Here is an 18512-nt window from a genome sequence, read left to right as displayed (position 1 = left end):
TGCCACCGCAAAGTACCTTGGTGTGATCGTTGACGACCAATTGTCATGGAGGCCACATGTCGACTATGTGTCACGTAGAACAGCACAAACCATAGGGCAATTGTGGAGACACGGGCGTTCACTAACGCTGAGAGCTCGACGGTCGTGGTACACCAGTATGGTAAACAGCCAGCTGTGTTATGCTTCAGCAGCATTCTACCCAAGCCTCACAGCTCAGCTTCTCGACCGTTTGGGGAAGATCAGCAAGGCTGGAGTCAGAGCTGTGTTTCAGCTCCCTCGTCAAACACCGACCGCACCTCTTATTTCTAGATTAAATATTCCCCCACTAATCCATCATTTTAAGCTCAAGATTGTTGTTTTTGTCCATAGATGTCTTGCCTCCAATGCAAGCATGCTATTTTCGCCTTTCTTTCTGTTGATCGCTGAACCTGGTCTTGAGCAAAGCACACGCCGTGTTACACGTGGCCAGGTCTCACGTCTTCTCCAAATTCCATTTGTTCGTGGACCAGCATCTCGAGCGCCCATGCAATTCGTGGGCAGCGTGTATTGGAACAGGCTCCCGGCAAATATTCGTTGCCATGAAGATATTCTGGGTTTCAAAGCCCTGCTGTGCCCAGATGTTCTTGACACGCTTTCTCTGTCTTGACTCATTCGTCAGACATGTACATTTTGATCTTTTTGGTTTGGTCTCTAATCGACAAACTGACTTTTCTCCTCAAATACCTCAACTTCTCTATTTCTATTTCATACATCTGCTTCGTTTTTTCCTTACTCTTTTCTGTCTATCTTTTTATTTTCTTTCTCTTGTCATGTAATCACTGTCACTCACATACAAATACCGTCATAAAATATAAAACACAAGTGTTTCTCCTCTTTTTCTATTTCTTGTTCTTCATTAGCTTTAGCATGTTCATTCACATTCTTCATCATTTGTGAGAACTAGACCTGGTCTAGTGAGAAGGCATTCTACTGCCTGTAATTCTGGTGAAGTAAAATAAAGTAACAACAACAACAACAACAACAACAACAACAACAACAACAAAAACAACAACAACAATCAATTCAACCTGTCCAATGGCGCCATTACGAAGACCATCTTTAGGGGCCAGTAGCAGCGAGGTTACGTCCTGAAATTTGGAGTAGACCACCACCATAGTCTGTTACAATATGTCCCTAAGCGCCAACAAGTGATAGTCTTGAATAAAGGTATTCACTAAAAATCAACTGGAAATTATTCAAATTTCGAACTCTCCAACAGCCATGCACTAGCCGAATTCAACTGCGTGGCAGGAAAGCAAACACGGAGCGCCTCCATTTGCCTTTTCGCTACGCTACCAGCACTGAGACATCATGGGAATAATCCCTGCCCTGGCAGAAACTCGAATGAAGCCGCCACGAAGCGTCACTTGCCGAACAACCGTCCAACATGACTAGAAAGAAGAACTGCCCCACAACAACAAATCGGCGCAAGGACTGCAACAGTAGTGCAAGATAGCCCAGAACGATCTCTTGTGCTGGCCAGCTAGTGCACGCGAGTTTCACATCATTTTTGCTATGATCCTTGATACACAGTAAGGGCATGAACCTCGCGTAATTAGGCTCGCTTTTGGGGATGTTCTTCACTCTCCTTTTAGACTAATTCCTGTAAAATGGTAGAATATGTATGTAAGCGAAGTGTATTGAGGGAATGCATGCAGCGGAGGGCGATAGTGCAGGTTCGAACCCACGTTATCGTTAAAAAAAAGGTCGAAAAATGAGAAAAAGAAGCGAGAGAGCTTGAAAGCTCAGGGCCCTACGCTATGCTTTTTTTGCCTAGCTCATCATGCATGTTATTCGAACTGATGAAAATGTTTTTGCAATACAATGATGTAGCCGATCAGTTCTGTTAGGTACCTCCTCCCGTACAACCTTTTCCAAGCTGGCCAGCATGCACCCCATACTACGTCGTACTCACCTTTTGTCACCTTTTGTTCCGTTGGCCTGGGTAGCTACTTGCGCGCCCATATTTGCCATAGCTGCCCAGGCCCTTTATCTTGCCGTTCTCACTTGATCTCTCGCTCTTGTCTCTCTCTTCGACAATGTAGTCATTTTGTTCATCTTGGCCTCTGTCTCTCCATCTCCCTAATGAATGTTGTTAAATCCTAACCTGTTCCATTGTAATGTCTGGAGAATATGTTGTCATCGTTTTCGTACTCAACAGTTCTAATAACATGCATGACGAGCTAGGCAAAAAAGCATAGCGTAGGGCCCTGAGCTTTCAAGCTCTCTCATTGAGCTTCCTCCTGCCTGTCGAATTGCCTTATATGCTATTCCACTGAGCAGAGATTGACTGTGGAGACCCAGAACAGGTTGCCAATGGCCAACATGCTCTCACCTCTACTGTTTATGACAGCCGTGTTGGCTACTCATGTGACAGTGGTTATGAACTGGTCGGGAATGCCAGTGTCAGGTGTCTGCTGAATGGACAATGGAGCAGCCCAGTACCACAGTGTGTCCGTAAGTATTCTGTGTTACAGTATTGCCGCTGGAAGAATTGGCTTTGATGCCCGCTGAGTTGTTGGCTTGTACGTAACTGAGACCAAGCTAAGTAGCTGCATTGCTGCTTCTCCAATCTACGCTTCATCAATAGCGGGTATTCTTGAGCACAACTTAATAGAGCTGTTTGTGTTGTGCAAACACAATTTAGCACGTTCCCATTGTAGTTTGGCCAGCGGTCAATGGAGTAGTTCCGTGCCAGTCTGCAACCATACGTCCAGACATGAGTGAAGTGCAGGTTGCTAGATTGATTGGTGTTTTGAAAACCAATATTGTACATCCCATACATCATGCAATTTAGTTTTCTTTCATCTCATTGGCTTGAACACAGCTCCTGTACCCTGTTCTATGCTTTTCTGTTCTTGTTCTGTCGGCCATGTTTAACAGCAATCACGTGTGCTGACCCAGGCAAGCCAATGTTCGGTAGTCGTGAGCTGGAGGGACTGGTCTACCAGAACCGTGTTGACTGGGCTTGCAACGAGGGTTACAACCTTGTAGGATCACTGTCTGCTATCTGCCAGGCCGATCGTACCTGGACCAGCCATGTACCTCGGTGCGAACGTAAGCTTCATGATTGGCATTGTCGGAACACAAAATAGTATGTTCCTTGTGTTGGGTACAAAGAGAAGTCATACTCCCCAAGACACAACGGACAACGGGAACGAGTAGTTGGGAAGACATTTATTATAGAAGAAGAAACGGAAAGACGGAGACCAAGACGAACGCAACGACTAGATTATGGAAGAGAGATATCGACCTGAAGGCAGCGGATCTCTCCGTGGAGAGCGCTCTCCAAGCTGCAGGAGATAGACTAACTTGGCTTGACACTGTTGACAGATGCGTAGACTCTGCTCCTGTCTAACAGGTTCAGGGAAGATGCGAGCTGTGTTTATTATTATGGAGTTGGCTTTATTTCACTCACGTTGTCATGACATGAGGTAAGAACCCCATCACCGGGCCAAAAGAGACCAAGGGTAATGAGAGAAAAAAATAGATAAATGGCCAACGCAATGAAGACCGAAGCAAAAAGGATTGTAAAAACCAAAGCAAAAATATTGAAAGCCGAGGCAGAAACTGAGAGACGAACAGAAATAAGCAGAACGATGGAGGAGGCCAGGACATATTCGAATACAAAAAGATGGAGGAGGACAGGACATATTCGAATACAAAAAGAGTAATCACAAAAATGGACTACCAACAAAAAGAGTAATCACAAAAATGGACTACCAGGAATAGACCTGTAGAAATAGAGGAAGTGATGAATGCCGGACATACTCAAATGGCAAGAGAAAAATCAGGTTGTGAGGACCGTCATGCTGCACATTCATGGATGTCAAAGCAAATGCAGTATTGGAGGTTTATACGGACTAGCTCTACCCGTAACACGAGGAGCCTAATGCCGAATGCCAAGAACCGACTTGACGATGTTCAGCGTGCCCAGGATAGCACATTGCTGAGCCCTTTCAATGCGCAGAGTGCCTGCCAATGCCAACACAAAGTGTGACAGGGACACACCAGTCAATCCACCAAGCGCCCCAACAACCAGGGGCACAATGCGGACATCATCCACATGCCAGATGCGCCGCAGCTCTTGGCAAAGGGGAGCGTACTTAGTTATTTTTTCGGCGATTTTTGTGGGCACATTCTGGTCCAATGGAACACTGACATCCATCAGCAGCACCTGTGTGCTGGACCGCAACACCAGGTCTGGACGGTTGTGGCGCACTTGCGTATCCGTTGGGATATTGAACTCCCACAGGAGCTTCATGTCAAGATTTTCCGTGACAGGCACAAGATGATGATTATTATTATTATTATTAACTTAGAAGTTGCGACTTCGGCGGTAATAGTCATGAAGTTGGTTGCTCCAACGAGGAGCACACGCTTCTTGCCGAACTTGACACTTGACTGACTCACGACTGCCATCCGGAGCCCACCAGGAGCACGTCGCACCTTCCGCTCGGCAAACCTGAAAGAAAGCACCACTCCCTGCTCAATACACAGTGTTTCGGGGAATTGACCCCTCATCAGTTGAGCTTGAGTAGGCTGAGGAAGATTGTGCCTGAAAAGCACCACTTATATACTGCTCTCCAGGCACTGTGTATTGAGCAGGGAGTGGTGCTTTCTTTCAGGTTTGCCGAGCGGAAGGTGCGACGTGCTCCTGGTGTGCTGCGGATGGCAGTCGTGAGTCAGTCAAGTGTCAAGTTCGGCAAGAAGCGTGTGCTCCTCGTTGGAGCAACCAACTTCATTATTATTATTATTATTATTATCTGAAACTCGGATGTTGAGCCAATAATAAGTGTAGAAAGGAGAAGGAAATATAGATACGAGTTGAGAGTAACTCTCCATCACTGTAACCAGATACTATATACAGTCAGAAAGTGCAACAACTAGGCACAAAACTGACAGAGTACTGAGACATTTGACGTCCTGACACCTAGCTTCAACACATCTCCGTAGCGCTAACCGACAGCCTTCCAACTTGGAAGGTTCAAGGTTATGGAATGACCAAAGAGGGGAAGGCAAGCGCAACGAAAATGAGCACAAGCTACAGTCCCAACGGAACAAAAGAATGTCGATTCTTACTGGACTATGACGAGACCAGTAGGATATTTGACAAAGCGGTCTAACTACAATTTGAAGCATTCGTTTTCGCAAAGCTTCCCTTTCTTTTATCTTTGATATTTATGACCCACCCAAGTTGGGTGGTGTGCTGCTTTGCTGCTTCGAATCGAATTCGACTTCCTCCTGCACCACTGCAGCGAAGTCAACGACTTTGTCTGCGGGCGGTTCCATGACAGTCCAGGCTGGTGTAGACTGTACGGGCTGTACGGAGTCTGGGGTCAGAGTTCCGTACCGTACTTCAAACGAGGACAGACGGTTCTCCAAGCTGTCGATTGTCTTTTTCATCTTCAAGTTTTCCGCCATGATACCTTCCATTTTCGAACCAATTTGCTGGACGATGGCCTCCATGCTCTCCCTGGAGTTTGTCTACTCGCTACGGATTTCCAGAAGCAGGTCGTTCATCTTACCAAGGTTATAGGAGTCAGCAGACTCGCTTCTCTTCTTCTGAACTCCCTCCAACGGTGACGTTGGGTTTTTTTGGGGCCATCCGTTGAGAAATCGTACTGGGTGTTCTGCTCTGGGTAGCCATGGTCTACTCACAGCTACGTTCACTCTCACACTACAAAATTAATGATTGCTATGTTCTTAGAAGCTAGATACAGATAACTGGTTGGCCGGAAAGATCCAAAGTGTGCGAAAAACCGCAGAGCTCGAAAACATGCAACCGACGCGTACAGTAAATGTTACCAAGATCTCAACCCTACAGCCGCCCATTATAATGGAACTCCCTTCAATTTAGACTACGTCTTTGGGAAATCCTCAAATATACTTCCTCCGCGTCATCGAAATTGTCGCAGTTTGACTAGTGACTTGTCACTTGTTACTGGCAACTCCATAAGCTATACCATTCAAAACTTATTACACAGTATGATAGTCTGAAGGCTAGAGTAACGTTCCAGGACAGTTGGACTGAGAAATTTCACGCAGAGATGAAGGCCTCGTCCTCGTTGATGTCAATGGACGCAAAAATATCGTTCCAAAATAATTCAAGGAAGGTTGTAAGTTGGTCGCGCCTCATCACAAACGCTTTGACTTTCTCAACAGGACAAAGCCTGCTATGCTTGTCGTCTGCTAGCTCTGGATGATTTCTACTTCACCACCAACGAAGTAAGAATACACGATCGTTGCGAGGTCGGTTGATTACCATCGGCGGAATCACCTCGATCTTGAAATGAACTTTTTTTAGCCGTGGCATGTTCATTTATTTTAGCTGTGTGGTCACAGCTTGTTGTTGTTGTTTCTTTATTTTACTTCACCATATGAACAGGCAAGACTGCCTTCTCACCGGGGCTGTTGGCCCACGGCTCTCACAATATGATGAAAATGTTTAAAATGTGTATGAAGAAGAAAGGAACGGAAAAGAAGATGAAATGAAAGGAAAGAAAACAGTAGGTATTAATTTTATGAAGGGGGGGGGTATGAAATGGGTATTATCATAGTTGATGAGAGAAGTATGATATACAATATTCTTGTTCTATAGACTATTTAGTACGGGCATTTCATGAGAATCATGCATGGGCAAGGCAAGATTTGGACTAGGATAGAGGACAAGAACATAATTGATGAGCATCTGTTCAGGCAGAATCTGTGAAGAAGACATAGTAGGCACAACATCGGAGAGCTAGTTGACGAGGGAGATGAGGTCATAGCCAGACAGCAATGCTTGAAACGTGTGGCGTACGTCGCAAGCGCGAATATCAGCAGGGAGAGAGTTCCATGTGGTACTGCCAACAAAGGCGATAGAGCTACGGCCTGAGGGACCAGGTAGGAACGGCACTCTGAGCAGCTGGCTGACCTGACCACGCGTGACACAACTTCTGTCCACATCCGTGGCAATGAGGGAGTAGTAGGATTGGAACAGTGAGCTGGCTCTGCCATGAAGGCAGCGGAAGACGAAGAGAAGCAGACGTTGCACGTACAGCTGGTGGAGCTGAGGCATTGATAGTCTGGCAAATAGGGGAGCAGTGGGGGTCCTTCTGGGGAGTTGGAAGATGGCTCGTATGCCAGACTTAGCAATGCGTAGCAGTCGATGTAGCAGCAGTTTGGATAGAGCAGGAAAGAAACAGTTTGAGGCATAGCAGAGAACAGACTGGATCATACTCATGTACCAGGCCCGGCGGGCATTGAGTGAAAGGCACCGTCCATGGCGCCAGAGCTGCCCGATTGTAGTAGCAGTCTTGCTGGCAATAAAGTCCACTTGGGGCTTCCAGGACAGTTGGTCATCAAGCATGACACCGAGATACTTCGTGACTGGAGTAACATCAAGCACTGTGGTACCACACTTCACTTCAGATGGTCCATCCAGACACCCACGGGGTCTCACAAACATAACTTGGGTTTTACTGGCATTTAATAGCAGACCAATGTTGTCCAAGTACTCAGCGAGTCGTGTTACAGCGTTAGAGAGAACAGAGCACACTAAATCAGGCTGATAGTCGGAGTAGTCCAGAGCCACATCATCAGCGAATTCCTGGTGGCATACACTACCTGGTAGAACTGACGACATATCACTGGTGTACAGTACAAAAAGAAGAGGGCCCAGAACGCTGCCTTGAGGCACTCCTCGGGAGCATCCAACATATTGCGAAACTGAGTGTTCCACCCGTACACACTGCTGCCGCTCCGAGAGATAACTGAGGAACCATTCCAGTGGTGTGTCACAAATGCCAAGGTCAAACAGCACTTGCACAAGCCTGGCATGCTGGACTCTATCAAATGCCTTCGATAGATCTACCATTACTACCCCGGTGTGTTTTCGTTCCGATTTGGCCAATTTCCAGCGGTTGGAGGCAAGGATAAGAGCATCTTCTGTTGAGTGATTTCTTCGGTATGCAAATTGACTTGAAGGTAACAAGGAGTGATCATCTAGGAAAGTTGTCAGCTGTTTCTTGACAAAGTGTTCCAGTATGCGAGAAACAATAGGCAGTAGCGAGACGGGCCGATAGTTACGAGCTGACAGTGGGTCGCCATTTTTATACAATGGGCTGATAAGAGAATGTTTGAAAGTTGATGGCACTATACCAGACGCAAGAGATAAGTTGACGATCTTCATCAGGTATGGGGAGAGGGTGTCCGAGCAACGTTTCAACACAATACCTGGGATTCCATCACTTCCTGTAGCTTTATGTGGATCCACACATTGCAAACGCTTAGCGACATCATACAACGACACAGGTTGGAAGGCTGTAAGGGCATCAGATTTCGTAGGGCCAACTGGCATCTGTAGGTGCGTAGGTCGACTGGGGTCATGAACAACATCTGCAAAGAAGTCGCCCAGCTGGTCAGCTGATACCTGGGGTACTCGGTGGGTCTTCTTTCGTCCGGTGACAGTGTTCATCACGGACCAAAGTTTCCTCTGATCAGACGTATAGCATTGATCCATAAAGTAAGCATTCTTCAACTGTCTATCTAGCTTTCTGGCCTTGGCACGTGCAGCTCGGTGCTCCTGCTGGAGTGCCTCGTTTGCTCTATCTTGCATTAGACGGCGGTGCAGTCTGTTTCGGTTCCGGACACACTCAACCAGGTCGCGAGTCAGCCAGGGACATGGACGCCGGTCTGCACGGCGGCGGGTAGTGATGGGTGCATGTTGGTCAAGGGTGGAGAGAATAGCAGCTCATGCAGGTAAGTGTACTGTCACGTCCAGCACGCCCTCTTTTTCTGCATCACTGGTACGGCATCTGCGCGTGCATCACTAGCACTACGTGTAGAGTCTACACGGCTCTTGCAGGTACACGTACAATCATGTACTGAGTGTCTCAGCCAGAGCGACACATTTTATCGCTGTTGCATGCATTTAGTTTGCTGACCCCTCGATGTTTCTCCAAGCGCCGCTACTTGTTCCACGAAGTCAGTCTCACCCCAGCTAAGGTAAAATAGTGATGAGGCTTGAGTGAAAGGCCATAAGCACGAGAAATGTGGGGGCTGCAACGCCTGACTGATCTCAACGAGTCGAAATTACCATCGCAGCGACATCAGCGAAGAAATCGCGTCTAGTTCAAAGATTTCAGCTTCCAATAACAGAAAATAGAACTTTGCCGTCACCCTATATTGATGACTATCGCCTATGTCCAATTCCTTGCCTCTGGTACGAGAGCTGGTGAGTAAATACCCCGTTTTATGTCAAAAGTCAAACTGCGACAATTTCGATGACGCGGAGGAAGTATTATATAATAATAATAATACAAAAAATGTATTATCTACGCATGCATACGCAAGAGTCACCACCAGCCAATTAGGACATGTGTCAAAGTATTGAACGTTTTCGTTCCCTTCTTGTCAAATTACTACAGGGAATGATGGAAATAAGCTAAAAGACTACAACTATAAGGAAAAGAAGTTCAGAAATATATCACTCCAATTATGTGTAGAAGTGACACGAAAAAATAGATGTGAAGAATCAAGAAAACAGCATGCAAATCCAATAAGTGACAAAACGTAGTGACAAGAAAAAGAGAGAAATATCAAGAGATCAAGGGATCTATTTCGCACCTTCACGACGAACAGTGCCAAACAACTGCAAAGACAACACATTCTCCTTCTGAACACAAAGCTCAGGGTCTAACTTACGTATGTACAAAGCTTCCAACACGGCAAGATGTAACAAGAACCTACCACGCGACAAAACAGAGAATACATCATCGGAATACCACTCACGACAAGCTAGCCCTGTACCTTACCCACGTGGGAACTGGGCAATGGTGGGGCACATGATTCATAATTGTGTCTTACCAGCTGGAGACTTGCTGTGAGGTCCCTCACGGCGTTCTGGAGGCCGGCAACTGCGATCTTGAGAGCTGCGATGTCGTCTGGTGAAGCCTGCGCCTCCGAGCAGGCTTGCACAGGGACTGATCCTCCACCACAGTTCCTGTCGAACCCGGCTTTACGGAGAGCAGCTACAAGCTCGACACTTCCTAGTCCCTTTTCATACACTCTGCAGGATTTGGCAATTTTTACAAGCCCGTCCTGGGTTACAATTGCTAAATCAAATATACGGCTGGGTCCTTCTGCCTCATCTGGCATGGTACTGGGGCCTCTGACATCCTAAGGGACGGTCGGGCGGCGCTCAGGGGCACAAACATGCGCCCACATGACCTACACGCGCTACAGTACTCGAGGACTGAACACACGCCACCCACAGCCCGTCACCGGCGAAGATACAGATACCAGGTACTACTACTAGGTGTGAGCGCCTGGGCCGCCAGGGCCAGGAAGCAACGGCAAGGTTGCGTGCAGAGCGCGGCACGTGAGCCAATCCAAGGCAGTCCGGCAGAACGTAGTTGGTATGGCAACTAGCGTCTCCGAAGTACGAGGCTGGTGAGGAACGATACACACAGACACCCAGGTTCAACAAACGAGAAGGGGCATCCGAAAAACTGCAATGGCGAACCGGCAAAACTATGAATAACCTGGGTCTCAGGAATAGCAGGGCAGGATGGATCACTACCGATAAAACCACTGCAGCGGACTCAAAAGGTCAACTTGAAGATACAGTCGACCTACCCTTATAACGATAACCTCTATAACGATATTATCCTTATAACGATATTTTTCTGTCAAACCAAATCACTCCATTGACTTTTGTATACAATGTCAATGCCTTACCATTTAATGGTAAGGCAATGGTCTACTAGGTGCAAAGCTGCCTGGCGCCTGTAGCAACCGCCGTTGCTACAGCTCATCCCGTACATACTCCAAGTGCATGCAGGCACGCGAGCATTTTACAGCTACATGTACGTAGATCTACGTGTACAAATGACCAGCCAACTGGACTAAAAAGTGCTCAAAATAAAACAATCGGTTGTCCCACTTTGGGAACAAAATCGGTCGGTTTGTCGGACAGGCGATCAAAAATCGGACGATTTCCGAAAAATCGAAGCAAGTGGCAGCCCTGCCATTACTGCATTAGAACAACATTGCTATAACGATATTACCCCTATAACGGTATAAAATGGGCTGACCACTCGGCATTTTTCCATTTTATAACGATTTCTAGCAGGGAATATGTGGAGGCCACTATCCAGGTAGGGCAAGTTTCGCTTGATTAGTCGCTGGGACATGACAAAATGCAATGGGGGCACCAGTGATGCCTTGCTGTGTATATAATATGCGTAGAACATACTTGTACGCAAGTTTTTACGCTCTGAAGAGTGTAAAAATGAACAAAAATCATGCATTATGACGTACATGTACATGTATGGAATGAACCAGTACCTTTATTATTGCGATTAATAGTATAAGTGAAGCGGACATTACAAAATGATGAATGAGAATACATGTATCTAAAATGGTTGTTCCTAATCGATTTTCTTGAGACTATCATCAGGGAAAAATTCGTCTCACAATAGAGGCTATACGGAGAAACAAACTACTTATAGGTTATCGGACAGTGGGAAGTATACAAGGTGAGGTGTGAAAAACAAAACTAACTAAAGTGGGAGAGAAGATGAGAGAAATTAAAAGAAAAGATGTGAGAGTGTTCCGACGGTGTGAGCTACTACAAAAGGTGAGTGAAATGAAGGCGTGAAAGCAGGTGAATGTGATAGAGTGAGGAACTGTGAGGTGTAGGTGTATGCGAATGAATACGTGTGTGAATGCTAGGTGAAGAGTCTCAGTTTTGTGACATTTTCTTTCTGAATGCATAGATTAGGATTGTGTTTACGGATGAAAACAGCTTCTAATACCTTAAGTTCACGAAACCTACGAGCACGGCACAATACAGTGAAGCATGAATCATGATACACTGAGCATTCCTTGCGCGATATTACATCCATTTAGCATTGCAGCTCTACGTTGAGCTAACAGCAGCTCTACTTTGAGCTAACAGCAGCTCTATATTGAGCTAACCGCAGCTCTACTTTGAGCTAACAGCAGCTCTACTTTGAGCTAACAGCAGCTCTACCTTGAGCTAACAGCAGCTCTACTTTGAGCTAACAGCAGCTCTACTTTGAGATAATCGCAGCTCTACTTTGAGCTACCAGCAGCTCTACTTTTAGCTAACCGCAGCTCTACTTTGAGCTAACAGCAGCTCTACTTTGAGCTAACCGCAGCTCTACTTTGAGCTAACACCTGCTCTGCTCTGAGCTAACAGCAGCTCTACTTTGAACTTCAAACCAGTTGTTTTGAAACCAGCACTCCTCAATCCAAAGATGCCTCTTTGTTGACTTGTTTGTGTGAGGGATGGGGCTAAAGGGAAGTCGATCGCGACGGTCGCCTTCTCTATAGGAAGTTTGCGTGGGCAGCACGACTGCCTGTGTGGTTCATATCAGTCGCCGCTCTTTGCAAGATTTATTTTGAACGACGATGACGCGTACAGTACTTGCAAATCTCCACGATACGTTGGATACGCGTTGAGCTGGAGGTGAGGGAACTGCGATCTCAGATTTGCGAGCGATCCCGCAGGTGAGCGATCTCGGCTGTTTTGCAAAATGGAACTGATTCCGAGTAGCCGACTATTTTCTTGTGCGTCGCGCTGCTCTTGCCTGCGCAGTGTGACAAGAAAATTTATTTTGATGCGGTGCTGTATCAATCTGAATCACCCACCCGTCGCTTTCGAAATCCACTCGAAATCTAGCTAGGCCTTTCAGGTACTAGTTAACTAACTTACGTCACATCATTGTTGAGCGAGCGCTGTGGAACAGTGCTTGCGCAAGAAGATTGTCCTTCTTTTTGTCATGCTTGTCAAGAGCCCACCCACCCGCCCCATGTATTTACTTTGTTCTGAATGCGGTGGTTTCTTTGCTGTATTTTTCTGCACTGCTGATTTTATAAGTTCTATTTGCTTATTTTTTATCTGGGTGGTTATTCTGCAGTTGCTGTATCATTTGCCTCCATTCTGGCAACCCTGTTTTTCCCTTGAAACAAGGCAATGTGGCTGTCCGCAGCCGACCCTGCACTGTGGTTTTTGCTGTTTCAAATGTGAGGTGTGCGAGAGAACACAAACTCCAGACAGTAGCGTGAGTCAGTATCACCCATGCGCTGATGATCATGTCTGATAAAGCTTCTCATAAAAACTGTATGGAATTGTGTTGTTGGTCTAACAGGGATAATTTGTGTAGATCCTGGTCGACCTACTAATGGTCGATATACACACAACGGATTTGAGTTTGGAAAGACTGTAAGATACACTTGTAACAGAGGTTATGAGATGCCACAAGGTACACTCACAGTGACATGTATAGGAACTGGACAATGGTCTCAAGCCAAGCCTACATGTCTACGTAAGTGTTATCGGTATTGTATACACACATACATACACTGTGCATGTACAGTTGTGGCAAGTGAAATCCGACAATTGCCATAGGGGACCGCGCCGAAAATCGACACCAATGATGTAATGCACTGCACCTAAGTTGTACAATAGAGCCGTATGCATCTCAAACAGATCGAAAGGTCACAGCGTAGATACACACAGGTCACAAACATGGTACATAAGGAGTATTGGTGTCCAATCCTCATTCATTTTTCAATTTTGCCAGCACCTTTTGAACCTTGACTGTGAACCTTGACTGTGATGAGTACAAGTTTTGTCATCAGAGAGATGAAGTTGTATGTAAATGCAACGCAGTGTACTACGTATGCAGGGCTGCAGGGACTGCAGACTGCATAGTCCAGTCCCTTATGCCAAGTGTCGGATTTCACTTGCCACCCTGCCCACGGTTCTTCCAAGCACCTAGGTGACAGCATTGAACTGTCCCTTTCCCATCGCTGCCATGCGCCAGGCTGAGAAAGCAAGAGATACTCTACGCCACCAGCTAGACACACAAGCAGCCAGCTCAAGTAACCGCAGCTCGAGTGATGCAGAGTCGATTGAACTCTGGGCCTGTAAAAACGTGGGTGCAAGAACGCGCTCCATCACTGTTTTATTTTGTACATTTGCTTGTAACCTTGCTTCCTTTCTTTGACTCGCTACACCAGATTCCGTTACGGATTTCTATCTCGTATAGTGTAGAAGTTTGACCCTGATGATGAGCCAGACGAGACAATTTGGTGAAATGTGAAGATATTCGTAGCCAAGATACCGTTTTGGGTGTTGGAGAAAAGAAACGTTTATGGTGTGCAGGCCATGCAATAAGAAATCAGGGTTGCTCTGACAAAATTTCTTGACACTTCAATTGGTCGGACATACCCGGACATACCATTTTGCCATACTTGTCTTTGAAAGCCGACATTTTCAATTTTCTCCCTCAACGAGGAAGGACTCCAAGATGTTTTTGGACCAACAAATCTTCTCGGCGAACCGCACACAAAGCTTCCATCTAAGCACTTCACCCCGGCGCGATCGTCTTTGTATCTCTCATACTCCAACCAAATGGATGTCGAAAGGTCCTTGTCTCACTCAGCAGTCCACTTGTCACAAGTGGCCACTCGCACAGCACGGAGCTTCTTGCCTGAAAATGCGCACTCTAATTCCAACATTACTTTGGTTCTACTTGACCGATTTTGATGATCTTGGGCTCATTAGAAAGCTCTTGATAAGAGAAGTACAATGAGCCCTAACTCGCCAAGAGGACAACTCATTGTCCACCACAACGCGCTCCAAACGGGAGTCCAGGTCCTGATCTGAGACGAAATTGGTCTCCTTCAATCAGGCATTTCACTGAATTCAGCTCGGAACTACTCAATTTTTTTGCGAGTGGTACCTTTACCTTTCAATGAATACGCGTGACCGTGCTGCTCTCGTTCCTGCCAGCACTGCTGCCTGTCCTGAATCACAAGGAAAATCTGCTGACTCGACTCGCAGCACGCAGCCTAGAGAATTCAAAGTGTTTGATCGATCGCCGCTCACTCAAACTTCGTCAGAGAGACTTCGGACCTGTTCGAGGCGATAGCGGAGAGCTTTCTCTACCACTTAGATCTATCGATTGTTGAATTTGATCAAGATTTGGCGGAGTAACAAAAAATTGACAGCGCCTGCGTGCATACAAATGCCCATGGAGTATTTTTTCGTATCGGTTCGATCGGACACTTTGTCCGTCAACCGGATATTTCGCCCGGACAACGACCAAAAACAGTGGGAAAATGTCCGATGTCCGACTGTTATTTCATGCCCTGGTGTGCATGTGGGAGCGTTTTTGACACTCACTCAGTGTCATTCGTGCTTCCACTTCGTGATTTCCCATTATTATAGTGATGTTTCAAACCTCTCTTTTTGTGATTGTGGTTGCTGAAGAATATGGAGTTCAAAATCTTGAACACGCAAATTTTTAGTGCTTTGGGGTTTCGTCTGGGTAACCTTGTGTGTATTAAAAATTGTGTTGAATGTTTAACAGGTATTAGCTGTCCACAACTCGATTCACTTGCCAATGGTAAATCCAGACGTACAGGTGTGAGATACCAGGATACAGTAACTTATGAATGTAGTACAGGATATTTCATGGTGGGTCATCCAACTGGTACTCTGACAGCAACGTGTATGGAAACCAAGGCATGGTCTCAGCCTAAACCCGAGTGTCAACGTAAGTGACTCCACTTGGAACCGCTAGATGTCTCAAAGTCAACCTCATAATACTACCACATGGAGCTGCCAGAAGACTCTGAGTGGAAAAGCAACCTGAGGGGGAGGGGGGGGGGGTGTTACGAGTGAAAAAATCGTTTTGCAAGCTGTCTGGCTGCTTGCATGTGTTAGCATAATAACACTCGTGTGCAGATCTGCTCAATGAAATCCTGACGCGTGAGTTCAATTTACACCCTGCACTAATTCACATCCAAATGTTAACAGGTGGAGGGCTGCACATTGCCCGGCGTTGCATTGACTGGCTTGATCGGATTTCATGAAGCAGTACTGTATTTACACTCGGTAATAGGCTTTCATGATATCACTGGAAACACACTTGATCCTACATAGTAAAATGTCACTAAGCCATGCAAAGAGTAAGTTTACAACAGTTAACATAAGAATGATAATAGTTTGAAAAGGACTGTGTTGTTGTTCTAACAGGTATATTTTGTGTAGATCCTGGTCGACCTACTAATGGTCAATATGTACGAAACGGAGTTGAGTATGGAAAGACAATAAGATACACTTGTAACACAGGTTATAAGATGGAGAACATACCAAGTGGTACACTCACAGTGACATGTATAGGAACTGGACAATGGTCTCAAGCCAAACCTACATGCCAACGTAAGTGATAACCTATTTATTCTTCTTGGGGAAATGTGAGGAAGAGCTATTTTACTTACACGTACCATTGGTATGTGGATGATCCTGGCCTAGCATCCTTTCAACCCAATCAAATGTGGGTAGGCATCGAGGATTCTCAGCAGTGATAGCGTGAATGTTCACATCTGGCTGCGGCCAACTACCCTTCAATTTGGGTGCTGTTGCCATTGCTGTCTATGTCTCTGTGTCTGCCCGAGTATATATGGAGCGAGAATGAATGTGGATCGAGAGTGAATGTTCACGGTGTTAGAACAAGTATCATCACACCTGCCTTCTAATACCTTTGAAAAGTAGGATTTTCCAACGGCAAAGGTCTCAGGTATAAAGAAAATTTCACTTTTGCCTGAGAGCCAAAAAATCACTAGGAATACGCACTTTCAGTGACGCTTCATTTCCAGCGCGACAATCACCTGTGTTCGCTTCTCGTTAGCTGAGTATCCGAAAGAGACGAGAAGCAATGTTCTCTCGAACTTCGAAAATTGGCAATGCTTGTTTTTATGTGTACTATTATTTTGTTGTGGCACGTAGTCCAGGTTGACGTCACTGTATGGACGTAATAAATCATTGGTGAGCGAGCCTCGAGCGATGTAGAACAGCGCTTACGCAAGAAGATTACCCTTCTTTTTGTCTTGCTTGTCAAGGGTGCAGTCTGTTTTGTTGCACGTGTCAAACTTTTCCTTTTACTTATTCCGATTTTTGCCATCATGCCGAGAGGTCGTCGTGCTGAAGCTGCGCGGGAGACAGCTGAAACCTCCTTGCAAAACGAGGAAGAGTTGAGGATGCGTCTCCTGGAAAGCCGATTCCTTCGGCAGAAGGAGAGGAAACGGGGCCAGTCGGCCTCCTCTTCCTCGTCGTCGCCGTCGTCGTCCAGCTCGTCCTCGTCGGAGTTGTCGGAGTCATCTCCGGAGAGGAGGTGTGACAAGAAGCGGAAGAGTAAAAATTGGAGCAAATCAGTGCCTAGTACAATCACGATGCCAGGTATGAAGCGGCTGAGTTATCAGCACCAATTTGAATGTCTTACACAGTCATCTGGCCACCTCCAACCAGCTAAAAAAAGAGTCAAGAAATCCCAAAAGGAGAAGGCTATTAAGGAACTGAAGGGCGCGAGCGAGGTCTTACAGAAGAAGCTGGACTGGCTGGCAGTGGCGGACCGCCATGGCCATAACACCGCCACAGCGTCCGCAGAAGGGGGGGGGGCATGGCTGGCCTCTTGGCCAGTACAGACTAATGCAAACTTCCCCGCCTGGCAATCGAAGCCACAAAATAGGGGAAGAATGGCTCGAAGCCCCAGCAGAAGCCCTTTCGGGCCAGCACTCCCTCACCAGCCGGCAGCTGGAGTGCCGCAACAGCCCGGCCTGCCCCAGCACAACGATTGCCAGCCAATCCATCCACGCCCACAACCCGGCAGTCCACGGCTGTGTGCCATCACTGCTGAGAGATGGCACACATACTGCCTGAAGCTCAGCAAAAGCTAAGTTTGTCTGTGTTGATGATGTTGTTGATGATGGTGACGATGATGACGATGATGTTGATGATGATGTTTGGTGTTTGGAAGAAACAATTTGTTCAGAGTACATGGTTGCCCAGCTTGTGTGTGAGGAAGATAAGGGAGGGGACGGGCTGAATGACGTAATAGTGGGTGGTCTAACACAACACGTATCATTTTGGAAATGCATTGGTGAATCAAGAATGGTTTTAGCAGTTATCAGAAATGGGTATGTGATTCCATTTTCATCACGTCCCTCCACCAAGATTTTTGCAAGCCCTGAAAGTGCAATCCAACATGCAGGATTTGTAGAAACAGAAGTGGTAAAATGCTTCGTCTGGGTTGTGCAAGGGAAGCAAATGAACTAGTAGTATGTAGCCCCCTTTTGGTGTAGTGGACAATGGGATGAAAACCTAAGATTGATTGTTGACCTTAGAACAAGCACCTTGCATCTTTTCAGTTTAAGCTAGAAGACATCCGGAGAGTGCTTGATGTGTACAGGAAGGGAGACTATGTGGTGACCTTTGACTTGAAAAGTGGTTATCACCACATTGAAATCGCCCTTGCTTGCGTATTGGAGACGGCAGGGTATCCGTTGTCAATTGTACATGGACGATGGCACTGGGGTTATGAGTCACACCAAGTGCATTGAAAGTTGTAGCCGCAATGAAAGCTGACTTAGTTCAAGCAGGTTTCACTCCACAC

At 46.3% G+C, this 18512-nt stretch overlaps 1 protein-coding gene across 1 annotated transcript in view; it reads left to right on the top strand.

Annotated features, from left to right (window-relative positions):
- The window catches only part of LOC135808883 (sushi, von Willebrand factor type A, EGF and pentraxin domain-containing protein 1-like), a 164147-nt gene that overhangs the window by 8195 nt on the left and 137440 nt on the right, over positions 1-18512 (top strand). Inside the window, exons 3-7 of the mRNA XM_065322124.1 lie at positions 2323-2496; positions 2923-3096; positions 13200-13376; positions 15429-15614; positions 16097-16282. Coding sequence (XP_065178196.1) covers positions 2323-2496; positions 2923-3096; positions 13200-13376; positions 15429-15614; positions 16097-16282 — 897 coding nt within the window. The remainder of the gene's footprint in view (positions 1-2322; positions 2497-2922; positions 3097-13199; positions 13377-15428; positions 15615-16096; positions 16283-18512) is intronic.

The sequence above is a fragment of the Sycon ciliatum genome, chromosome 2, assembly GCF_964019385.1.
Source record: "Sycon ciliatum chromosome 2, ocSycCili1.1, whole genome shotgun sequence".
Taxonomy (NCBI): domain Eukaryota; kingdom Metazoa; phylum Porifera; class Calcarea; order Leucosolenida; family Sycettidae; genus Sycon; species Sycon ciliatum.
The sequence above is the reverse complement of the archived record's forward strand: the minus strand, read 5'-3'. Positions and strand labels throughout refer to the sequence as shown.